A 26,601-nucleotide genomic window follows, 5' to 3' on the forward strand; every position below is an offset into this window, starting at 1 on the left:
ACACATATGCACACCCCTGAACACTTGTAAATATTTTTCATTCCTACATTTCCAGGCTCCTGAAGATGATTACACTTTAGGTACTCAGATGGAGTTCAACAGGGCCAGGAGGCCAAGGGATCGGATCCCAGGCACAACCCTTCTGAGGCTCATATATCATCTCTACTCCTCAAGATCATTGTGAAGATGAGATATACTCTCTGAATTTATCTTGTCCATTGTGGAGCAGGATCATAAGCAATTTACTAGTCAATAGTATAAAAATGTGTGCTTAAAATGTTTACCTAGGACAGTAATTGCTGGGGGGAGGGAGATATAAGGGACTAAATGGTAATGGAAACAAATATAATAAAAATTATTTTAAAAAAAGTTTACCTAGGAAGGAGCTACCAATTGATACTGAGTATTCTTTTTTCCCCCCAAAATTAGAAAAATTACTTCCATTTTGGCAAAAACTAATCAATCATTCCACCTACACGTGGGTTCCGGCTGGTCAGAGATTATCAGTATAATGTAAAGGTCAAAAGTACAGGCCTGGATATAAATGCTGCCTTTGACACATACCTGCCGTGTGACCTTGAGCAGATTGCGGAAAATCAGGACCTGCCTCACTGGGTGTCTGTGAGGATTAGGTAGGATAATGCATTCAAAGGGCTCAGCGTGGCCCTTGGCATCCTTACAACCTCACTGAGTGATAGTCATTGCCTTTCTGCAAAGGGAACTCTCGTTCTTCAGCCACTGAGAAAACCCTTCCACTCTGACATTTCAGCTAAAAATATCATTTCGTGCTCATCATGTGACCAAGAAGCTCCTCTGGCTCTTCCCTCTTCCGTCTGCATGGCTGGTGGGATGATTGTAAAGTGAGGAAGAACAGAGCCTGCGCTGAAAGTCCAGCACACTCCCAGTGCCTGAGGAGGGATGTTGTTGACGCACCAGCGCTGTGCTTGCTGGGATTGGATGTGGGCCGTGGCTGTGGTGCGGGCAGGGACGAACGGGCAAACCCACGCAGCCTGGCATTGTTTGCTTACAGGCCCCTGGGCAGTAGACATGAGAGCCTTATTTGCACAGCTTGGAGCTGGTCTCCACAGCAACAAGAAAGTTAACAGGCAAGACATTCCTTAAACTGGTAGAAAAATCCTCTGCCCCTACCCTGTGCTTTCAGGTGAGGAAAATGTTCCAATACTGAGCAGTGAGCAGATCCTCAAAGGTCAAAGCTGTAGTAGGGAAGCCAAGAGGAAAATCTAAGGCCAAAACACACATAGTTTGAACAATACAGCTATGAGTTTAATTTTTTTTTCCTGCAGGTAATGTGACCAAGGTCTATGCATTGTTTCATTGGTGGAAACAAGGCCAAAGATCATCATTTTTGGCTGATGGCAGAGAAGCTGCAGCTGAGGACAGTAAAGGAAGAGGCAACACAGGGTACTGTCACGCACACTGTTCACTCCAGAGCGGCCTGGGGTTGGCCTTCCCCTGGAAGACTGTAAACAACTATGCAGGGAAATCTGCAGGAAAGAGAACTAATCTCCTAATTAATGCAAAGACCAAAGACCTCCCCCAGTGATCCTGCCACAGGGCCCAAAATTCCCATATTGTCCTCTCCTTCAGATAAGTCACCAGTGGTGTCCGTCCTAAAGCCATTGTTCCTGTGAAGTTAACACAGCAAACTATTAGCAGCCATTACACCATCACTCAGATCTGTTTCTTGAAATCTCCTTTCAACCAGCAGGACCTTGAAGGACTGAAACACAGGACAGACAAGTTTTGTTGGGGAAAAGAATTGGCAAATGGTGCCCATGGGGCTCAGAGGGCAGACCTAGTGGGAGCCAGGAGCATTAAAAGGACACTGGGTGCCTGGGAGAAGTCAGGGGGAAGGAGACTTCCCAGTAGAAGGGGAGGGAAAGGTTGAAAGCGTAATAAAGACCAACTTCATGTTTTGCTTAGAATCTATCTTTTTGTTAGGCCTAAAAATTCCCGTCATAATAATGTCATAGTAACAGCTACTCACTTTGTCTTACTGCTCAGCCGTCACCATGACACCACATGCAACATATCTCAGCAAGATGCATGGAGCCTCCCAACTTGAGAGGGGACCCTTATAACAGGACCCATTGCATTTTTATTTGTTCAAAACTGCAAAGAAAAAAGTCGAAGACCAGAGAGACTACACATCAACCCTATCCTCAGATATATACACCAAATGCTCAAAGTAAGTGCCAAGGTAAGACTTCGGGTGGGCCTTTGTCCTCTTCCTCCACTGCTGTTATCCAAGGACTCCACTGTGTTTTCAACAAAAGTAAAATAAACATGTAACAGTCAGCCAGTATTGTTTTCCCTGCTTCCTAACTGGTGTCTACAGCAGTCTTCACACAGAAAACCTGAGAGATCCTTTTAAAACATAAGTCAGATTATACTCAGATCCCTCTAAGGGATCCCCATTGCACTAGGGATGAAATCTGAAGCTTGTGTGGCGGCTCACGCGCGGGTGCTGTGGCTCTGCAGGCCGCATCTCCTTCCCCCACCCCAGACTCTCCTGCTCTCTGTGCTCCACCCTGACTGGACTCGCCCGTGTTTCTCCAACACCCCAAGTATACTCCTGCCTCAGGGCCTTTGCACTTGCTGTCCTCTGTGCCTGCAATAATCTTTCCCCGCAGACAGCTGCCTGGCTGTCTTTATGTAGGTCTCTGTTCAACTATTGCCTTATCACCATGTCATATAAAACTGGGTCTCCAACCGCCCCCCGCCCCGCCCATCAATCCCTCTCTAGCCTTTTGCTCTGCTTTATTTTTCTTTGGATTCCTCCTTAGCTTATAACACTTCATGGTACCTGACCCATTTAATATTTCTTCATGTATTTTCATTTTCTGACTCCTCCTCAACCATGTAGGAAAGCAAGGACTTTGTGTGAGACAGAGATGAGCTCTCTAAGGCCGGCCTGCCTGGCTTTGTCATCATATTAGATGAGACACAAAGTGATCTCACCTGCACCAGGCTGGTGGCTGTGACCATGAGTAAGAAACACATGACACAAACAACAGACAGGGAGAAAGAGTAAGATTTGGCAACAGGCTGGATAGGATATGAAAGGGAGAAGACCCAGAGAGAAGGGAGGTTGCGAGCCCAGTGGCCTGGAACTGCGTGTGCAATCCAGTACGGTGACCGGCAGCCACGTGTGGTCAGGGAGCACTTGGAATGTGGCTAACCTGGACGAGATGGCTGTAAGTGTGAAATGCACACTGGATTTCAAAAAAAAATACGTGTAAAATGTCTCAATGATTTTTAAAATATTGATCACATATTGAAATGATAACATGCTGGATATACTGAGTTAAATAAAACATATTACTAAAATTAATTTCACCTGTTTCTTTTTGTTTCTTAACACAGCTACCAGAAAATTTCAAATTTCATATGTAGCTTGCACTGTATTTCTGTTGGGGAAGGCTGGTCTAGTATATAAATAGTGGCATTTGCAGAAAGAGGAGAGCAAAGATGAGAAGGGAATATAATTAGTAGCAACAGTAGGCTACAGTGAGGTTTGACCACCCACTTCCCAAGAACTTAGAAATGAGAAATAAAGCTGTCCTCAGAGAATTGGGGCGAGGGACAGACAATCATATAATTGGTTCAAAGCTGAGGTATGCAGCATAGCCTTAAAAAACTAGAACGGTTTTCAGTCCAAGAGGGTGGGACCAGAACTTGCAGTAATGTATTTATACAGCTTAAGAAAAAACTGCATTAGTCACAAGGAGCATTTTTCAGCAGTGGAACAGGGAAAAGAGGATCTCATCAAAGGTGAACATGGGCTGTCCCTATCAAAGCCCTGCTCGGGGACAGGTGTCTGTCCAGGTTTTCTTAGTCTGAGGCTATTAAGTGAAAGACCCCAGTGATTAGGGGGATCATCTAATTTACTGGCCAAACCAAGCCACTATTGGCAGAAAATGGGGCATTATTAATTATTGTGCTGGGACAATAAACCAGGGTTGTCCCAAGCAAATCTGGGCATATGGTCACCCTACCTCAACTTACTGCTCTCATTGCAGCCCTCTGATTATACCAAATGTGCCTGAGACTAAGACATATATTTTTAATCTATTTTTTAAAGATTTTATTTATTTATTTTTTAGAGAGAGGGGATGGGAGAAAGAGAAGGAGAGAAACATTCATGTGTAAGGGAAACATCAATCAGTTGCCTCTAGCACGCACCCCGACCATGGACCAAAACCAGTTGGGAATTGAACCGGTGACCTTTTGCTTTGTGGGATGATGCCCAACCAACTGAGCCACATGAGTCAGCGTCATTTTTAAATGTATTGACATTACTAAATATTGGGATGCTTCTTACAACTGATATGGGCACTTAATATCAGGCTTCTTTCTCTCCCCAACTTGTTATTAATTTAATAGTATATCTTAGGGTCAATAACATCTCATAGTCAAGGATACAGAGTAATTTGGTTTCCAGTGTGGTATGACACAAAGGAGAACTCGCTGATCAGAGAGTAGGAATGCCCTCCCCCCAGGCATTTATTTCCATTGGAAAATAAAAGTAAGTAACTTGTTGTTAAGTACTGGTTCCTTGTGAACTAGGTTGGCTTGAACTGTTTACCTAAGACTGGGTTCTTAGTCTGTGTAACACCTGAGTCTGTGTAAGACCCAAGACCCAAGTTTGATTGACTATCTAGGACTGGGGTGAATTTACTGAGGTCATTCTGTCCCATGGAGACCTTTTGGGAAAATCCTAGCTTTACCCAGGGGACAGCCCTCAGTGCCACCATGGGGTATCATTATAACCATGCCCATTGGAAATTAGTAGAAGCAGTAAGACAAGGAAATGGGTTTAGATCTGTTGGGTTTAAAAGGCCAATAAGACATTAAAATAGAAGTGGGGCTGGGAGTATAACTTGAATGAGATGTGTATAGGTTACATAGAATCAAGAAAAGGAATTATTTTGTTTGTGTCCAATATAGATGTAGTTCAGATAAACCACCAGAGGCAGGAAATGACTATATGCAATTAACAAAGAGGTTTCAGGAGTGTTAATAGGTTTCGCTCTACATGCCAAATTGGATAGACTAGTGGTGGCTTAGTGTCTGCAGCCACCACTAGTGGCTTTCTTTTTTTTTCAAAAAAAGTTTGGGTAAAAGCACTATGATTGATTAGTCATGTCTGATATTGGCTCAGAAGGCAGGGGGCTGACATGGAATTAAAGTATAATTATATTGGAAGTATTATAAAATGTTATTAAAGATGTATTCCTTTAACAAAATAAACAATAGTAAGATTATATGTAAAATGAGAAAAACAGTTTAAATCAACTTACTTATTTTGTCCTATTGTCTCAAAATCTTTCACAACAATTCCAAGGGAAGATGAAAAGTCCAGTGGTATGGCTCTCAGATCAAACTCCAAAATCTGTCCACAGAAAGGGTATGGAAAGAGAACAACAACAAAAACTGTCAAAAGGATCAGGGAATATGATAAAATGTACCAACAATAAACATTGGGTCATTATCTTCACCAATGACAATCCTTCAAATTACTCAATTCTATAGTTAGATGGAAGTGATTAAACGATAAATTAAATTCTAAACATGGAGGCTGCTGCGGGTTGTGGGAAAGTAAACCAGACGTAGCCTCGAAGGACCTGGGGCAACGCCTGGCTTCCCCCTTACTGGGCTCTGTGGCTTTGGACAAGTCACTGAACCCTCTCTCGTAGTCAGGGAGATGAACGCCTGCCACAATTGTAGCAAGAATAAAATAAAACGTGTGCGTGAAAATGTTTTCTTCAATGGTTATTTTTAAATTACTTGCTCTTCCTAAATATATTATTATCTAAGAGATGAATAATCCAGAAAACGTTTTCTAGGATGCATTGACCCCTCCTTTGAATCCCTACAGTAGACACTGTATTGTCAGATGAGACTTTTGTCTCAATGCAACAAATTATTGTCTGATGACAAATGTAAAAAGAAAAAAATCAACATAGCACCACTGATGCCTTTGATTGACTATGTATTAAATGACCTAAATAAAACAGTATCTATTGATGATTTCATATTCTTTGTATTGGTCTGGAATGGATGGAGAATTGTCTCATAGTTCATATTAGAACACACCCACTAATCCTAATGGGTTTGGGGTTGGCATTTCCTTTGGTTAGATTTCAGTTATAAAACTGCAATTAAAAAGTTTACTTGATAAGTATTTTTGCAATGGGGGGGGAATCTGATGGAAGCAAAATGGGGTGAGAAGGATGATGCGCAGCGAGGACACAGCTGCTCACTCCATCACACACCTCTCTGCCATCGGCCCCGAGGACTGGCCTCGGACGGCAAGAGGCGTGCGAGGAGTCCTCCAACCCGATGTGCTAAATGCACATTCATGCACTTTTATTCATTTTCTCCTTGGAGCTCTGTGTGACCGCTTTCCCAAAAGGCGTTAAGAAGTTTTACGTCTTTACCTTATTCAGTGAGAAGGTACGGTTCTTATAGAGATATTGAAACTAATGGGGGGAGGGAGTCTTCAGAGTCTCCTGACTTAGTGAAAACATCAAGAACAATGATCACTGCGCTTACCCAGGCCAGTGTGACTGGCTTTTGGGAAAAGATAATGGGCCTGATGATCAACTTTTCAAACCTTGGCACAGGAAAGTCCTGCCCAGTGGAGAGAATGAAAATTTTTACCTGTCTATAAATATAATAAACAATGGTGGAAGGGGTAAGTAAATAACATTATATCCCTTCAATACCATATTACATAGCCATTGAAAATGCTTCTGAATGAAATGATATGGGTCTGAAAAAACAGACTAGGAAACTGTACTTGCTTTATACAGCTAATTAGCTAATTTGCTAATTTTAAGACATCATATTTTATTAAATATATTCACTCAACAAACATTTCTTCATACATCCCAGATGTTAACAGTAGTTGCTTCTGGATAGCAGGACCAAAGGTAATTTTTCATGCTGATCTAAAGTTTTCAAAATTTTTATGTTAAATATATATTATTTTATCAATGCAAAAACAGTAAATGTCTTGACTCAGCCAGACCCCCAAAATATCATGTGATACACTCTTGATTAGTCATGTGCAGATATGTTTTTAATTCTGGAGCTTCCCTCTGGGACTCCGGAGATGATCTAAGACTACCCCTTGCTCTGCAGATGTGCCTGCATTGGCAACATGAGCAGAGCAAGGTCACAGAGCAAGCTCAAGTTTGCTCCGGGCTACAACCCAGCCTTCTTCGCTGTCATCCGGGCTCTGCTCACCACACCTCTACTGTATAGGAGATGTCACTGTGCTACGTTTCCTTGAACTGCTCTGCTGTCTCCATGGCCACAAAGGGAGATGGAAGGGGTGGGGGTGAAATACAGCGATTCTTCTTCCAAAGGGAAGAGTTCGCCTCTGACCAAAGATGGGACAATCAAATATAGCTTATCCACTGAAACAAAGTTAAAAAAAAAAATGAAGTCACCTCATTCCAGACAGGATTGAGCTCATTATCAACTTTCTTTGTTTTCTTTTTCTCATCTGCAAATAAAAAATAAGAGATATCAGTCAGTCAGAAATATTTATAGAGCATGTACCATTCATTAGTTCATTCAAAGAGCATTTATTTCCCTGAGGGCCCACAGAGTGCCTGCATTTTCCCTTTCATCTGCCCAGGGAGGGGACTCTCTGAATCCAAATGTTCCAAACGGAGCAGCATTTTTTTGGTCTAAAACATTTTTCCCATCCCCAAATCTAGGGATGGGGGACTCAGAATCATGGAAATACCATGATCCCCTGCCACTCCCTCGCCAACCCCTGCAGGCCAAGGTTACCCAGGGCCTCTGGGTCTCCAGCTTTTTTGCAGACAAAAGCCAACAAAGCAAACCTTTGGCATGCAGGTGTCGCCCTTTCATAAGCGAGGAAGCGGAGACTCAAAGGAGTTAAGAAATGTGTCTGAGCTCACCTGCAGCAGGCGTGCCCTGGTAGGACCTGGAATTTCAGCTCTAAAGCCTATGCTGCCTCTGCACGTGATAGGACCCCAATGCAGATTAAAGATCAAGCCGGACTCCTTTCCACAGGCCTCTGCACAAGGTAATTCATACACACTTCCCAGGAGCCACAGAGAGCTGGCGGTTCCCTTCACTCCTGGCCCACCCTTTCTGAAGACACAGGTCTTCTTTGTGTGGATAGCTAGATAGTGCACCCACCTAAATTCAACAGGTGTTTAAGTTTTCATCGATCAAAATCCACAGAGCAGGGGCTTCTATAAGGCCTCTAAGTCTCCACATCCTTACCAAAATAAAAGCTAATGTTTGAGTACAAAATGCTTTGTAAGCATTAGCTCATCTGTTTTCAGAAAAACAAAGCTTTTTCTCCTGTGTGTCTCTTTTACTATTACACAAGCTGCCACATCTATGACCAAGCAATTTTCTGTGATACCAGGTAAGTGCTGTAAAATTTAACTCCATTCTGACAGTGAGATAGCATCAGATGTCCCTGATCTAGGGCTCAATCCCACAAGAATGCAGCCCCTCCCAGTCCAGACACCAAAAAGCAAAGCCAGGTTGTCACCTGTGCTTCTGACATTCTGATAGTTTGGCAATAAATCTGAGGTTTTTATGACTCCCTCTTGGGTTCAGTTAATTTTCTAGAGCATCCCAGAGAACTCAGGAAAGCACTCATGTTTATTAAAGGCCATGATAAAGGATATAGATGAATAGCCAGATGAGAAACATAGAACAGGTCGGGGAGGGCCCCAAGCTTCTGTCCGCATGGAGTTAGGGTGCATCACCCTCGCAGTACGTGGGTGTTTCCCTACCTGGAGGCTCTCCGAACCCCATGCTTTTGGGACTTTTACGAAGGTTTCATCATGTAGGCATGATCAATTATTAACTCCATTTTCATCCCCTCTCTCCAACCTAGAGTGGGGGCAGGGAGGGGGCAGTTTGAACATTCCAGGCTTCTAATTTCAGCTTGGTCTTTCTGGTGACAAGCCATCACCCAGGAGTCCCCCTGTAGTTAGTTGCCTCATGAGAACAAAAGATGCTCCTAGTGCTTTTATCACTTAGGAATTTGCAAGGGTTTAAGGAGTCCTGTGTCAGGGACAAGGTCAAAGACCAGCTCTCAGGACAAGATATGCTTTATGCTTTAATCACCTAGGAAATCACCAGGGTTTTAGGAGCTCTGTGCCAGGAATGAGGTTGCAGGAGGAGACCAACATATATATTTTTCTATTATCTCCCATCACTATTCTCCTTTAAAACCCTAGGAGGCATGTATAATTATTTTCATCCCCCTTCCACAGCTAAGGAGACCTAGGAGCTTAGTAATGTATTCAGAGTCACCCAGTCAGTAAGTAGCAGGGCTAGGTTTTGAACCCAGGCAGTCTCCCGTCGGTGGCCACCCTTGAAACCATTCCTCGGCTTCCCCTCTACTGAATGTAGGAGGTAGAGTATTTAGTTAAGCCGAATGTCACATTGCTAAGGCTCCCAACACAAACCAGCAGTGGGACTAACCACTTCATTCTTCCAAGACCTCAGCATAACAAAGCCATGAATCATCACCCTCCCTCGGCTAAGCATGAACTTTCCACTTGAGTGGGCCCCCTTAGCCTCACTGGCTTCCCTTTTCAAACTGTGGCATGGCCCTACTCATCGGCATGTGCCTGGGCCTACACTGGAGAGCTCTGGCTGCGGTCCTTCTGTGTGGCCTTCACAGCCCCCCACTGGATCTGACTCTGATGTCACCTGGCAGCTGTCCTGGTTTCCTCTCCCACACTTCGGTATGGAGCCCACTCACCCCTCCCCTCATCCGACAGAAACCTCTCAATCTTCCTCTTTGGTTACAAGTACAAGGAGTGTACTTGAGAGAAAGAGAATCCGTGCAAAGGATTTTTAAACTGACCGAGCTGGACTACATGGCTTCTTATCCACGGGTACAGCAGCTTCCTCTAAATAGTCATTGACAGGCGCCAGGCTGTGCTTTCACTGCATGCCTCTAAATCCTTAAGACCACCCAGCAAGGACCCCATTTTCCAGACAAGGAATAGAGAGAAGCTGGTTAACTTGCCTAAGGTCACACAGCAAATAGGGAAACAAAGCAGAATCTGAACCTAAACCTTTCTGGCTCCAGACCTGTGTGTGTGTCTGCTACCACACTGCAGTGACTCATTGGAAGCTGCCAGAAATATTGGATAAAGAAGATGCATAAAGTGAAACATTCCTTCAAAATACTGATTCTAATGTCTTAGTTAATATTCATTACTATGCTTATTTAACTAATGACTGTCTGTGCTATAAACTCAGTAAAGAATTATATATATATTTTTTAAATCACTGTTGTATCCAAATCAGTACAAAAAGTGCTGACTGGCATAAAAGAGTTTCTTACTAAACTATTGATAAATGAATGACTGAGTGCATTGTCACATAGTGATAACTCAATGAACTCATACTAAGAGCTATGGTGGAGGGGAAGATGCATAAATACCATACGTGTGCTGGGCTTGGCATCCTGAGCAATGGCCACAGGGAAGACCGAGGTCAGGTTCCAGGGCATTCTGAGACTCTCTAAGGCTATTTGCTCCAACACACAAAACATTAATTGCATCTGTGAGTTTTGTGGGGAGAGAGTTTGTTGCTGTCATCAGATGTTCAAGCTAGTGACCTTGACAAAGGTTAGGAATTCCTGCTTCCTACAGTATGAAATGATACTGTTAATCTCCCTCCAGCTCGACACTGCCCTCGCTGCCATAACTAGGGCCGGGTGGTTAGAGAATGACATCAGGAGGGGGTGAATCTGGACCCTGGGACCATGGCAGATCTTCAGGAGAAAAGATGGGCTATTGCAAGAGGTCCCAGCAAGTAAATAAAGCAAGGAGAAGGCAGCAAACAATTTTCAGAAACTGGGCACAGGGGTTTGCGGTACTGCTTGAGTCACTGAAGGATGATATTGAAGCAAATTTGCAGTCTCCAGCTCCCCAAGAATCCAGGCAGGGAGCAAAGGCAGGGGCAAAGATGCCAGAGAGGTTGTGGAAAGAGGCAGCGCTTGCTCATTTGAACTGAATCCCAAGCCTGGTTACGGAGCTGGGAATCCCAGGAGGAGAAGAAACACTGCAAGGCTCTCTTGATGCCAAGGCTGGTATTACCGTCCCCCGCGCCCTCCGTAGGGCCAGGACGGTCCAGAGTCAGCAGTTGAGGAGTATGAAAAAGGTCACTTGTTTATTTATCAAATATTTATTAAGCACTGTTGCATGCTAGTAACTGGGGAAACAGAAGAGTGTAAGGCAATTCCTGGTCTTAAAATGCTCCAGGAATGGAGTATATGAGCTGTAGAATAGGGGAACCAAACGAACCCTTGTGCATGTTTTCACCAAGTAGCAAAAGCCCCACTGTGCTCTTGCCTGTTTCATTCTCATGTTGGGGTTTCCAACATTTCCCACAGTTCCCATGACCCTCCTACATGAGGGTCAGTAATGGGAATAATGACTGGCCGGGTCAGGCAAAGGGGCCTCATAGCTCAGCCCATGGGAACGGTCCAGTGAGTGAGTTCTTCCACAAACCTTAATCAACATCTTCATTCTTCCATCTAAGGAATATCTTTGAAATATCACTTGCCAGGTGCTGAGCTGGATGCTGTGGCAGATACAAAGATACCCAAGACATGGTTTCTGCCCTCAGGTGGTCCAGTGGGGACCTAGTTGTGGCCAGGTGACTGATACGGACAAAAGGCTTCAGTTGCCATCAGAGAGATACAGATGAAAACACAAATTCAGAAAAAGGGGAGGTGACTTTAGGCTGTGGGCACCAGGGAAGGCCTCCCAGAGAAAGCAGAGGCTGAGCTGGGGATCAAAGGACAGGGACGGATTAAACAGGGAGCTGGGAAGAAAAGGTCACTCCAGGTGGGGGAAATAGGGTGGGTGGGTCAGCCAAGGGGGTGGAGACAACAGGTCACATCTGGGAACACTGCACAGCCCAACTGGCTGGAACCAAGGGATGTGGGGAGCAGTAAAGACAGCCAGGCTGTGTGGAAAGGTAATGGTCCCACTGTGAGGCCGTGAATGCTTCGTATTCCATAAAGGAAACTTAATGGATAACGTTTGTTAAGGAAACTTAACAAACAAACTTTATCCAGTTTGCTGTTAGAAACTGGACTTTATAACGTCAAAAAGGTTCATAACCCAACAACAACAAAAAAAATCAAGTTACCCAACAACTCTTCCAACATATGTTCCTGAACACATGATTCGGTAGTGTTGTGAGAACAAAGGACACTGGTTGAGCTCCTGCAGATGTAGGTTGACCACAGACCAGGTGAGACTATTCAAGCGGAACTTCCTGCCGCTCGTGCCACTTACACACAATGTTCATGCTAATGGCACTGCCCTACAGGGGGCGCTCACTCCCAGCCAGGCAGGCCGTAAATCCTTCACTTATATCATTTCATTTAATCCTCCTAACAAGCTTAAGAGGTAAACTCTGTTATATCTCCAGTTTGCAGATGAGCAAAGCAAGCCCAAAATGATTAGGTAAATTGCCTAATGTCACAGAGCTAGGAGGTGTTTAAAAGGGGAACCACAGGCCCAAAATGGGATCACGTGTGCTAAAAACCCCTGATACCAAACCTAGATTTAATACCTGATGGAACTGCAGCTTCAGCCTCTCCCAGGAACAGAAGCAGCTTAATGAACCAGCCTGGAGAGTCTGGTCAAGCACCAGTCATCCGTCCTGCGGCCCCTCCATCCCCTGCCGCTCCCCAAAGAAGAGGCGGTCCTCACGTTAAAAACACGTCCTCTTTGCTTATCCCGAAGAAAAGATTTCTACACCCTAAAATAACTTTTCCTTTTTTGTTGTTAATAGCTCCCTTATACTCTGCTTCCTATAAATACCTTCTATTTTGTACAACTCCTCGGAGAGCCCTTCTATATAGTTGCTAGATGTGCTGCCTGATTCCCGAATCACATAATAAAGCCAATTAGATCTTCAGATTTACTCAGTTTAACTCATTTTTTTTTTTTAACAGAGGAAACGACCTAACTCAGGACTAGTCTGCCTTTAGAACCCATGCACTGAACCGCTGTACCTTTTATCTCCCTAGCTAACGGGGCAAGATTACGTCTCTGGCATTAGCTCCTAGCCTCCTGGAAAAAACCAGTTCTCCCTTCTGGAGAATTTCTTCCTAGAAGGAGACTGATTTTTATCAAAATATGAACACATCACATTTTTGTGGAAAGCCTATTCTTACAGATAAACATGTCAGCAAAAAAAAAAAAAAAAGGTAGATAAAAATTCCCTTTTTCTAAAGTAGATAGATTCCTTTCTTAGCAGTCACATGTTTATATTATTCAGATATTCAATTCCACCTTTTTTTTAAAAAAGGTTGAAATAGCAGGGACTAAACATCAGACGAAATTATGGAAAACTCCCCTTCTCCATTTCACTACCTCCTCCTGTTCCCACTCTAATTTTATTAAGATGACTGTTTCTTCCTAAAAGGAATTAAATACTTTCAACCCAGAACATAACAACAGGTTCAAATACAAAGTACACCCCAGGCCAGCACTCACGGCATTCTTTGGGACATTTCCTGTTTTCTGATTAGCTATGCCTGCCTCTCTCTCAGTTCTGTGAAGGTCACCGTTACAGTAATTGACCTGCATGCCAACTTCTGAGTAACATTTCCCTGAGCACTGAGCAAGCACTCTGCCACGCCACCACCACGCACCCTCTTGCACGGAACCATTTCCTTTGCTAGTCACCTACCAGACCGTGTGTTGGACTCGGATTGAAAAGGCTCAAGAGACAGAGGCACCGTCACTCCTACGCTTGGATTGCTGGGAGGGCCAGTGTGAGGGTCACTTTTATGTGTCAACTTGACTAAGCTGTGAGGCCAGTTGACTGGTGAAACACTAGTCTAGATGTTACTGTGAAGGTATTTCATAAATGTAATTAACATGTATAGTCAAATTGTCTTCAAGTAAAGCAGATGACTCCATTATGTGGGCGGGCCTTGTCCCAATAGTTGAAGGTCTTAAGAGCAAAACCTGAGGTTTCCTGGAGAAGGAATTCTGCTTCAAGACTGTAACACGGAAACCCTACCAGAGTTTTTAGCCTGCTAGACTGCCCTACAACTTTCAGACTTGCCAGGTCCCCTAGAATCACATAAGCTATTTCCTTATAATCTCTCTCTCTCCCTCTTTCTCTCTCTCTCTTTCACGCACACGCGTGCAAGCAGGTCAAACATATGCACAACATCACCTACTATTTGGCTAGTATTTCACAGACCTCCTCCCCAACCCCCACCCCTGAGGTTCATTCATGCATGGTTAACAGTTATTAAGTATAGCCCTGGCTGGTGTTGCTCAGTTGGTTAGATGTCATCCCACAAAATGAAAGGTCGCTGGTTCAACTCCAGGTCAGGGCACGTGCCTGGGTTGCGGGCCTGGTCCCCAGATGGGATGCTTACGAGAGGCAACCAATCAATGCTTCTCATACATTGATGCTTCTCTCCCTCTCTTTCCCCCTACCTTCCCCTGTCTCTAAAACAAATAAATAAATTCTTAAAAAAGAAACAACAGTAATTAAGTACTCTGAACTAGTCACTGTTCCCAGTGTCTTCCATGTCTCATTTAATCTTTACAACAGTCCTAAAAGATAAATTCTATTATGATCATCCCCAGTTACAAAGGAGGAAACCAAGACACAGAGAGGTTAAGCAACTTATCAGAGGTTACACAGCTAGTAAGTGGTAGAGCTCAGATCTAGACTCTGGCAGACAGGAACACAGAGCAGTCTCCAAAGTTGGAAGATTAAGACTAGCAATTTCTTGAAGACCGAAGCTGTAGTTAATTAGTATTGTTATTCTCCCGAAAGTGCTTACTACATAGTAATTCCTCCATGATATGAGTGAATTGGCCTTCATAAGCTCACATGAGTATTATACCTGGAGTTGCTTTAGTGATTAAGTGAGAGGATGAATTCCAAGTGCTTAGCACAGGGCCCAGCATGCTCAAAACCAGCAAGAGCTATGATTTCTGGTTGTAGTACCTGGGCGGCGCCTCTTGTGGCCCCAGAGCCTTTCCCAGGCTGCACAGCCCTTCCTGGAGGGCAGGGCCCCAGAGGAAGTGCTCAGGGGCACCAGGCACAGCCCCGGTGGAGCACTTCTCTCCCATGGCTTCGTTCCAGACCTCTGAGCCCTGCCTGGGGCAGCTGGCATGTGGGCAGTGACTGCTTCTTCCTGGTAGTCAGCCTGGCAGCCACCACCATCTGGGCCAACTTCCATAAGAACCAGGGAGGCTCTGGGAAGGGCCAGTTGGAGAGTCCTCTGTCCTCAGGACTTAAAGGGACCCTGGGGAGCTCAAAGACATGTGGCCCAGCCAGGTCAAGCTGGCTAACACAGCATCTCTGACTTTGTTTCCTAAACCTGGCTGCCCTCCTACTCCAGGAAATGTTGCCAAACGAGTTCTAGGGTAAAGGCATTTTGGCCAAAAGGCAACTGTGACACAAAGCGAGGCTGTTTTCATACATTTCTGAAGCAGTCACTGATATCGCTGATGAACAGGGTCAACCGGGTAAACAGGCAGGCGGCGTCACTGCTCCGCTTTCCGCACCCAGTGCCCCACTGGCCTCTGGAGATGCCCTTTCAGGCGTACAAACTCTTGAATCAAAACCAAATTTTGATTTACAGTCAAGCCCAGTGGGTCTGAGCGACCCGTACAGAGTCTTCGTCTAACAGCTGGCCCCGGGAAGTGGTCATGTGCCAATTCTGCCTCCTGCCCTGCTGCAGGCAGAGGAAGGCCAGGCAGGCCAGGCCCCAGGGCTGGATGCCTCGATGGAGAACTGAACCACGTGCCTCTTTGGTTTGTCCATTTATCTTGCATGTGAGCATCCACTCTGTGTGGGGCATGCTAAACCCATTCACATCTAATCCTTACAAAAGAGGTATTAGAAATCCCCATCTGACAGATGAGGAAACTGAGGTCCCGTGATGTTAACTGACTTGCCCAAGACCTTGGAGCTAGTAAACAGCAGAGCTGAGCTGCAGCCCCAAGTCAGTTTCATGTCCAAACCTGTGCTCTTCACCAGCTCCAAGAGCAACTGTCCAGGCAGTGAATTCCAACAGTGAGGAGAGAAAAGCAGAGGGGAATTTTTTCTTTTTTTTTAATAATGAAAGAGAAGAAAAAGGATTTTTTGAAAACTTACATATTGTCTTATTGGGATATAAAAAGTGAGAACAGTTATAAACCAGAGAACTGAGGTGAGGTGAAGATACCCTTGCCAAGCATATATTAAATTTTTAACACTTTACATACACAGTAATAAGTTAAGAGTTTTAGTCACCACTAACAAAAAGGCTCCAACTTGGTTTCCAGAGGAACTGATTCACTGCTAAGCTATGTCAGCTCCGAGCTCCTGGGTCACAGCCTGATATAAAGGCTTTCCTTGCCCTTTGGAAACTTACCCGGGAGGGCTGGGTTTTCTTTCCCTTTTCTTTCTTTTTTTTTTTTTAAAGCCCTTTTGTTCTTGGTATGTTCTTCCTGTTTCAGACTGGGTCCAATTGATCCCAACACACTGAACAACTCAATCCACTCAGAGTGGGGAGGGAGCGTTCATAATTTGACTTTGTTGTTTTAGGCACTGGTTGTATCTTTTCATCCATTGTGACCTCAGGGAATACAGAGACACGGAGTCAGCCAGTCCTGGGTCAAATCCTGAACTGTCTCTGCCTCATTTTCCCCGTGGATAAAATAAATATGATAATAATACCTACTCCCTAACGGTGATGTGAGGATTAAATAAGATCATATACACAGGCTGGGGCATAGTGTAAGAATTTAATAAAGGGCGGCATTGCTACACAGTATGTGGTGGTCACTCAAGCCATCCACTCGTGCCAGAATCTTCAGAAGACCTAAGTTGCTATGAACACTTAAAGCACTTCATTCGCACTTTCTTTTCACTCATGCTCATTATGGGACTATTGTTCTCTCCGTTTTGCAGATGGGACAAGTAATGCATAGAAACGCTGGGCCACTGCGAACAAGAGGAAGTCCTGACTGCTTAACCACTGTAGCTGTCCTCAGCTATGTGTGCTGTCCAATATGGTCACCAATAGCCACATGTGGCTTTGCACATTTAAAGTAACTAAAATCACATACCATGTTTTGCCATGTATCATGCACAATTTTTGCCGAAATTTTTGAGGAAAAAATAAGGATGCGTATTATACATGGGCAGTACTAATTCTGTATCTACATAAATGTTTTTAATTCTTTTATTTATGCTTACGCATTAAAAGTGTGACTCTAGAAAACAATAACAATATCCGTATGCAAAATAATACCCTGGAATACGATAATCAGTTTTGTTTCTAAATATAAATAAATAAAAAATTGAATTTAAAAATTGAAACAAGACTTTTCTCTGAAAGTTTGGGCCAAATATGTGGGTGCGCATTACACATGGGAGCACAGCATACACGGCAAAATACATACATAATACAGTAATATACATAACCCAATCCCTCAGTTAGAAACACTGAGGCGGTAGCTGATGTAGAGTCAAAACCAAGTCACCCCCGTGGTCACCCAAAGCCCCATGCAAGCTGCCAATGGCAGGGGAGCAGGGGTGAGGGGTCCCACTGAAGCGGCCCATGGGCAAGATGCTGGTGCAGGGAACAACAGGGCCATGAAGCCACACAGTCCCGCGGGGAGAGACTGTGGATCCCTCCCTGCCTGACGTGATTCTGGCTCCTGTGAGGCCCATGACTCGGATTCTAGGAGATTCCTCTTTAGCTTTAAGTGTGTGTGTGTGTGGCAGGCGTGTGGGGAAGGGACAAAATAAAAACCCCCATTTTGCTTGAGCAAGCTTGAGTGAGTCTGTGCTCCTTGCAATTAAACAACTCTTGACCATGACACCTTACCCATCAGGTGGGACAACTGGGCAGGAAGGGAAGGGCCTGCCCTGAATGAACCGCGGTTCATCTTGGTTGAGGAAATGCCCTCTTTCAACCTTTGGGGAAACAGCTGACTTGTCTTCACATCACTTTCTATTTCTACACCTTTCCTGTCTCTTAATTGCCTCCCTCCCTATAGTCCCAGGTCGCACACCACCGAGCCCTGTCTTTACCCTCAGGGTGAGGAGTCCAGTCCGGAGGAAGGCAGTCTGACGACCCCATTCACCGAAAGGTATGAGGAACGATGGCCCAATTAGCCACCTCAGGGCCCTTTCCTTATTAATTTAATTCAATCAGGCTGTTTCCTTGGAATCTTTCATATTAGCTCTTCCTTCTAATTCTAGTCTGGAATGAGCTCCCTTTGCCCTGGAAAGCACGTGCCTCACCAGTAAACCCTCTAATTAGTCTCTCTGAGTGGTACAGCTGACTCTTGAACAACGCAGCGGTTAGGAGCACCAACCCCAAACAGTCAAAAATCCACCTACCATTTTTCATTCCCCTGAAATTTAACTACAGTTAGCCCTTTGCATCCACAGTTTCAACAGTATTTTTGATTTGTAACTGGGAATCCGTGGTTGGGAATGCAAAAATCCTGTTTTCATTCAGTGAGTCAGTTGAATCCACGGGTAGGAAGCTACAAAAGGCCAACTGTACTTATTGAAAACAATTCAGGTATGTCTATTGTGGTTTGTGAAAGGACAAAGACAGTCCCCCTTGCTATTGTGGCACCATTTGCCTAGCAGGCCTCTGACCTTGATACACATGACTGCCATCTTACTCTTCTGAGCTTACGTGCCCAGGACTGGAAACTAATGGAGACAAGAATGGAACTAACCTCTCCCTACAGCCACAGGAAGAAGAGAACATTGGATCAAACTGCGGCCTCGTTTTACAGCGCCCCCAACAGCCAGGGGCCACACAACAGCAACCCCTCACCCTTTTTTAATCTGATTATAATTCAATAAAAATTCAAAGCCCCCACCCCTCGATGCCAGTGTGTCTCTCCACACCACACTCCCCTCCTTCCTTAGAGAGTGAAAAAAACTTTATTCTCTATGCTTACTTCTCTTTGTGAATTCTTTCACAGCCTGCATCACCGACAACCTTAACAGTTTGTATTTCATTCTTGTGATCTAACAAGTTGGCTTCCTCGGCCTAGAAAACCAAATGATGTTATGTATATTTTTCTAGACTTGATTCCTCACATGCTGCCTGGTGCATTACAGGGCCCCAGTAAAGTAAACATGATCAAAAAGGGAAGGAAATTCGGGGATTCCCATGTGCAATTTCACATGCATATTCATTTAATCCTCAAATGACCCTGCCAGGTAGGTGTTATTAAGAATGCTGAAGCTGAAGATGTTAATTCATTTGCTCATGAGTACATAGCATAAGGGGCAGGAACTGGGATTCTCAGCCAGGCACTCCTGGCTCCCAAGCCCAGGGCCTTTGCACTTCATACCAGTAGGTTTTGCACTCTCCTGCCTAATGCTAAGTCAGCTGATAAGGCTTAAGGTGTCAAATGCCAAGCTTATTTTGTATTCTTTTAAAAAAGATGTTAGCAGTTTTTTTTTTTTAAATCCTCACCCATGGATATGTTTTTATTGATTTTAGAGAGGAAGAGTGAGAAAGAGAGAGAGAAACACCAAGGTGAGAGAGAAACAGCATCAATCAGCTGCCTCCCACACGCGCCCCCATCTGGGATCAAATCTGCAACAGAGGTATGTGCCCTGACCAAAGATAAAACCCACATCCTTTTGGTGCATGAGATGATGCTCCAACCAACTGAGCCACCCAGCCAGGGCTCAAGCTGTTATTTCTGAGTGAAAACTGCTCAGACCCACTCAAAACACACCCCTACTCACCAAAACAGCTGTTCAATAGAAACCATTACACAGTCGGTAAGATAACCATTGCCTTGTGCCAGCACATCATTATGGACCACTGAATGGTTCATGTATGAACTTTCAACATAAAAACTGGCAGCTTCCTTGCAAAGATCAAGCATGCAAAAAGTTCTATGACACAGATTTGCTCCTGGATAGCACATACTAGATATTTATATTCAGTGCTCGGGAATGTATGAAGTGGCCCTCGGCCAAGCCTCATCCACAAAGCACCTGAGAGAATATTAAGTGTAATTCTTCCTGAAAGAAGGGAGATTTCTGGCTGATTTCTGATGGTCCCATTCAGAACCAAGAATTAGTGATTTCATTGCACTAAGATGTCTCACATCTCCTGTCAGCTTGGTTCTTCCATGGTCAACATTTAAAATGTATATTCAACAATTGTATGGTAAAGGATGGAAACTAGTCTTTTGGTGGTGAGCATGACGTAGCATATACAGATCTCAAATTATAACGTGGTACACCTGAAAGTGTTATGCTGCTATAAACAAATGTTGTCTTGACAACAAAAATAAACTAAGTTTAAATCAAATGTATATTCAACATCGGTGATGTGCTAAGTGTTACAGAGGATATAAAAATCCCATGCCTCTGGAGTAAATCACTGGTAAACCCAAACCAGACAAGTACCAGCACCCCTGGACTAGCCTTATGGGCATGCACAGAAGACACGCCATGGAGGAAGGGAAGAAAAAACAAGCCACACTGGTTGACTTTTGAAAGGCAGGTGTGACCTTATAAATGACTGAGAGCCTGTAAAATATGCCTCTGAGAAATGTACCTTTCAGAGTTCCCAAGCTTCAACAGGGTGGAGCCGCTTTTCTTAGGTGGTGAGCCCTGCTCTCCCGGAAGTGGTGGGAATGACTCAGTAGATTAAACACTTTAGCCTTCGGGAGTGTTTTATAAATACATGCATATCTGCAGTTTGGTTCCAGACCTTCACAAGTATTATGAGAAAGAGATTCATAATCTTTTTGCTGGTGGCGGGTTTTGCCTTTAATTTGTAAAAAAACAAAAACAAAAACAAAATCCGTTTACAAGTTTAAAGCACAAGAAAGCAAAGCACAGTAGAATGAGGTATGCCTGTACAATACAGTGGTTCTATGAAAGTACCAACACGGCATGGCTGTCAGTTTGAGCAAGTGGGAATCTTCCGAACTAGTCAGTCCTATGGAGCACATGGGTGAATTAAAGTACCCTGTGGTCCACTCACCAGGTGCCTTTATAGATGATGGTGAATGAGACTCACTGGATCTTTCTCCCGTCATAACTTCATTCTTGAATGAAATCTCATAGTTTCTCTGCTTATTTAAAATGTTATTTTTAAAAATTCAAATGTATATTTTCAAATAACAAAGTAGACTTTGCTAAGAATAATCAGAAAAGTGTCTATTGCATAAACCACAGCCTTTGGGGATCTCTACAGATCGACTCCCTTTCAGATGTGGGGGAGGAACAACATTTCCTCTACCCCTAAGGTCCTTCTTGCTGGTCTAATCATCAAATAGACATGAGACATATTAGCAAGAGAAAACAATCAAATATAATACATATATATGTATGGAAACCCTTCATACATGTGAGAATCAGAGACCCCATAGGTAGGAAAAGTTCAGAGACAGAAAGGGGGCTATCCAAGACATCCTGAGCTAGGGATGAGGTGATGCGAATTAGGGCCTTCAAAGGGTCATTGCAGGATGATAAAGGCAGACCTTTGGTAAAAAGAAGCTTGCCCTGCCATATAGGTCAAAAAAAGTTATCTCTGATAATAGCTTATTATGGGCAAGACCCCTAATCCAAATTCTTCCAGGTAGTTGGGATGGAGGGACAGGGCAGACATTTCTCTTGAGCCTGTAGCTCAAAGTAATCTGCACACCGCTGAGGCAGATCTTGGGGTGACTCACTCTGGACCCCCGCATCAATAAGCCATCATAGCTCCATTTTTCAAAAGAAGATAAATAGGATTTTCAGAGAGGTGAAGGGGTTTGTTCAAGATTACAAAGTTGATAAGCTCATTGTGGGCGGGGAGGGGGGAGTCCTATAAATATCTAGGACTTCACTCCAAAGCCATGTCCAAATGAAATAAGAGACACTGGAAAAATAAGTAATAACATGACAATTATTTGATGACCATCTGGACAATAGCAGTAGCCATTCTGCAAGGCAAAGATCAGCACAAGACCAGAAGTAAGAGAAAATTCCACCTGATCAAATGGGTACCATCATAAGGATGGAATGAGAAAATTGCTATAATTGCAACAAAACATTTCTTAGGAGTTGGTGTTTCATAGAATGCAATGTACCACATTGTAAAAGCACATTATTACCATGTACAAGAAAATTTCCTCTCGATCTTTTCCAGAGTTCTGACGCAGAAGCAAGAGATGAGCAATAGGAAAATTAGAACTGAATGGCAATATTCAGCATACTTATCTTTAAAAGAAAAGACAACGGGAAAAATACACAAAAAGACCAGGAAATCTGACTTCAGAAAGATTCACAAAAGCAGGATGTCATCTGTTGCAGCATTGAAGTAACAGGGACTAGTTGGAACGACTTACATGTCTGTACCAGAAAGTCAGGAACAGTTCAAAGCAAACTGTTCAGAGTGGTCGCCTTAGGTAGTAAGTATGGGGAGAGAAAAAAAAATATGAGGGAGTCGATGAGAATTTTCACGTTATAGTTGTATAACCCCTTCTGGATTTTTAGTGTTCTTGTTTTTTGTACATTCTAGATTGAAAGTGGTAATTATATATTGGTTATTGTGATATATATGTATGCATATATATATAGTGTGTGTGGGTATATATATATATATATATATATATATATATGCTATGTATATGCTTTAAAAAAAGCCATGGCAATTTATGATTGTTGTTATATTATTGAAATATTCTCTTGTGTTTCGAGAGGATTTAAAGCCCAGAAGGACTTAATATTAGCTAATTTTAGACAGTACTCACAGTTGGGAGGCACATCTGGTAAGGGTTAGCCCTGACTAGAGTTTTAAACAATTGGAATAGATGGAAAGCAAGAAAAGTGTCATCCATTACTATATCTGCTCTAACACTGAAGGCTATGCCTTGCATAGCTTACTCGAGAGCAGGTATTCAATACACGGCACTGTAAAACGATAGAATCCTAAATAGCCAGGAGGAACCTCACGGAGATCAGTTCCCATCATTCCACAGCTGAGAAATGTGAGCCCTGGTAGTTGAAATTGGGTCATCAGATATCTAGTTTACATCGGCCATAGTCCAGATATTGCTACTCTCAGTTCACAGTGGTTTCTTCTGTCAGGTTGCTTGTCAGATGAATGAATGAATGACTTTACCACTTGGTTTGTACAATGAAAGGAGACTGGAAAAGAGACAAGAGTTAAAGAATGTAGTTAAGTGTAATTGTCTGGAGAGTCTATAATTGCCTAATTTTAATGAACTTTCCTATTTTCGATTGAATGTTTATAGCCTTAGATATGTTTTTAGTCATTTAACACTTCTAACCAATGCAATATATACTCCAGACAAATTACAAGTCAAATTTTAGTATATTGTTAAACTCTAATTCCTTTATAACCTATACAACTTGCCTCAAATAATGACATCACCAGTTTGAATCCAATATATGTTTACATGTCTTTACATGTCAATGGTAATGGATCAAACTTCTCATGTTATGTCCCTACTATGTAATAGTGTCAAGGAAAAAAAATTTAACCTAATGCATGTCAATGAACTCTGACATAACAGGACTACATGATATTTACTAACCAGATTCTCAAAACACCTTTTCCTTTAAGAATAAGATTTCCGCCCTCCGTTTTTTGGTTGTTTTTTTTTTTTACCTGAACAACCATTTGGCAGCTTTGGGTTTCATTTCTTTCATTTTGTTGCTCATCCTCATAGGAAGAGATTTGAGAAGAGAACTAGTGAGATAAAATAGACAAAAGAAAGGAGAAAGACACAGATTACCCAGGAACTGGAAGGGAGAAGTCATCAGGTTCCTGGAGGAAGAGAGAAATGTGCCCAGGCGCAGTCAAGAAACCTGGGCCCACCAAGGCTCCTCCTCTCTCTGCTCTCCCCACTCCCCCTCACTCCTCCTGCCAAGATGTGAGTTGAAAACCTTACCAATAATCTTGGACAAACAGAAAATGATAAGGCTCCTAAATTCAATTTAGACACGTCAATCTAGTCAAAACTGGAACCCATTTTACAATGCCTGGGAGAGCCCCATTGCACCAACCATTCCTGTCCCCCTCCACCCCAGTAAAGTGCCATAGAATAATAATCTTCTGGAATTACAGTGGGCCTTGGAAAGATGATCTAGTCTAAAACCTCCTCACCCATTTTGCAGAAAGAAAACTGACATCCAGAAACATGAGGTCACTGGCCCAAGGTCATTCAGTGAGACCAATCGACAAGTAGATCCCCAAACTGCGAGCTTGCTTTGGTCATAGCTCTTTTCTCTGAGCAATTTAAGAGCTACTAAACATATAAAAAAGAAAAAGAAAAAAATTCCAACTTTGGAGAGATGAAGAACTATTACAAAAAGGTGCAACATAACAGAAAAACAGACATCCAAAAAAATCCAACTTCACCCCACCCCTCAGAAGGCCAGGGACAGCGTGGAGTACCTCAGGCAACTTAATTGCACTTTTTCCTCCTTTGCCCATTTCTCACTGGCACGGACAATTAAAAAAATGCATATTACTCTTATTTGGATCCAACATATACCTTTTTGATATCTGAAATTTGGGGATTAACAAATACATCTTTTTCCTCCAAGGATTTACAGAAATCACCTTATTAGAATTCAAATAACAGGTCACTCAGAGAGTCTCAAGGTCTTGGGGAAAATCGAATGCCTTCCACAGAAATCAGCCCTCTCCCCTGACCTGCACAGGTAACTAACTCCAGCTAAATCCGCAGAGACTGGGCGTTATCAGTCGCCTAAACGCAGACTTTGGAAGACCGTGACTCCAGAAAACTATCATTCCCAAACAGGACTGAGAAAAAGAAGAAAACTTTTCCTTACCCTTAAAAATAACCGAAACAATAGGATCCGGTTTCCCAAATTTCGTTTTAGGGATATTGCTGGCAGATTCCACAATCACACGAAGCATGGCTCTGAATGGGGAGGAAGCAAGACGCAGCAAACGAAGCTCGGCGACCCGGGCGCTGGAACAGCGGGCAGCTCAGCCCCGGGAGAGGAGGCTCCACAGGACTTCAAAGAAGGGGAAGGGGGAAGGCGATGGGTGGATCTCCGACGGATTATTTGCTGAAGGCTAGTGTAAACTGATATCCACACTCCCCGAGCCTCCGCAGTGCCGCAGGCACCCACTTATGAATTCGGGAAATGTGGAAGTGAAAAGAACCAAACCCCAACTAAAAATAGTTATGTGTACCAAATGAAACCCTAATGGATTGGGAGCTAATAAATGTGGGCAGGTTAGCCGACCCCTAGAACAGCTGCTGCCTGGTAGCGACAATTTGTAGAACGGAATTAACTGGTTTTCTGTAACTGCTTTTATTCTTTTCTGAGCTCCGTGGAATTTTAAAACTTTACTTCGTCGTTTTCTAAAAGTTTTTACTTTCGCTGTTTCTTCTCTTACGCTTTTGAACACACCCACTCAGTAACTACTCGGAGAACAAATCTTTTTAATTAGTTAAAGGGCGCCCCCTCCTGTATGATAGAGGAATAACAGTTTGTTTCAAGGGAACAACTGAAATACACCAACCTCTTTACATTCCGCTATAGCCAGTTCCATGACCACATCTGCCATTAATCTGGAGGCAGTAATAATAAAATATAATGAGTTCGCAAAATTGGTGTATTGGGGGCTGGTATTTTGCTTTCTAGAAGAATGCACCATAGGATTTCTTTAAGAATTCTTAAAAGATGAGAGCTGAGCACCTAAGTTTTCCTGGTCTATCATGTGCTGCTAACAGTGTTCAATAAAAATGAAAAAGCAGCTCTCCACTCTTTCAGAACCTAAACCTGAGAAGTGTCTTCCCTTACTTTGTTAAAGAGAAAAAATAGACAGTCAATGACACTTGTTAAAGTACAATAAGGAAGACTGTATTCAAGGGGACAGGGGCTACTGAGATGGGGGTAGGGACCAGTGCAATGGAATTTCACAGTGGAGGCCAGAGATTGGGCTCAACTCCAAACAAAGCACGTGCACGTGGGAATTTATAGCCAAGGAGCAGGGTGAGGGTCTGTGGTTGGAAAATTAATATCGGGAAACAGAGGAAGAAAGGGGATTCTGGCTAAATCGACCTAATAGGATTCTTGCTGCACATGGGTCAAGGTGACCAGAAACCACTTTGGGGATGGTGGCAGATGAGAAATGCCATCAGACAGCAAGGGTGAGCAGACGTGGAGGGCGTATGGGGATTTGGTTAAACTGACTTAGTAAGGTTCTTGCTCAAACTAAATTTTACAAGAACGTGCACAGATGGGTCTAGCAGAAGTTTCAGGAGTCCAGCTAAAGTTTGGGCAAGCCAAGAATCTTTGTCACCTGCATGGCATGTTAGGCAGTGTACCTAGTGATTAAGGTTCCTGGAGAAGATCTGTGGTTAGTAGTCAGCCAGACCTGAGTGCAAGTCCCTGTTTCACCACTTTTGAGTTAACTGAATGTTCACATTTCTTAACCTCTTATTTCTGCATTTATCTCATCTGTAAAATGGAGGTACATTTGAATTCGGGAAATGTGGAAGTGAAAAGAACCAAACCCCATGC

General features: G+C 43.4%; 1 protein-coding gene across 2 annotated transcripts in view; it reads right to left on the bottom strand.

Annotated features, from left to right (window-relative positions):
• MYOF (myoferlin) overlaps window positions 1-25,190 on the bottom strand; it is a 142,252-nt gene extending 117,062 nt beyond the window's left edge. For both annotated transcript variants that reach the window (XM_054572867.1, XM_054572866.1), the window contains exons 1-3: window positions 24,895-25,190; window positions 7,482-7,537; window positions 5,325-5,416 (exon numbers count right to left, since the gene is read on the bottom strand). In XM_054572867.1, the coding sequence (XP_054428842.1) occupies window positions 5,325-5,416; window positions 7,482-7,537; window positions 24,895-24,982 (236 nt within the window). In that variant the 5' untranslated portion in view covers window positions 24,983-25,190. The remainder of the gene's footprint in view (window positions 1-5,324; window positions 5,417-7,481; window positions 7,538-24,894) is intronic.
• Window positions 25,191-26,601: the final 1,411 nt, after the last annotated feature.

This window comes from Pteronotus mesoamericanus, unplaced genomic scaffold (genome assembly GCF_021234165.1).
Source record: "Pteronotus mesoamericanus isolate MK-2021 breed Mesoamerican mustached bat unplaced genomic scaffold, CSHL_Meso_final contig_24, whole genome shotgun sequence".
In the NCBI taxonomy this organism is placed as follows: domain Eukaryota; kingdom Metazoa; phylum Chordata; class Mammalia; order Chiroptera; family Mormoopidae; genus Pteronotus; species Pteronotus mesoamericanus.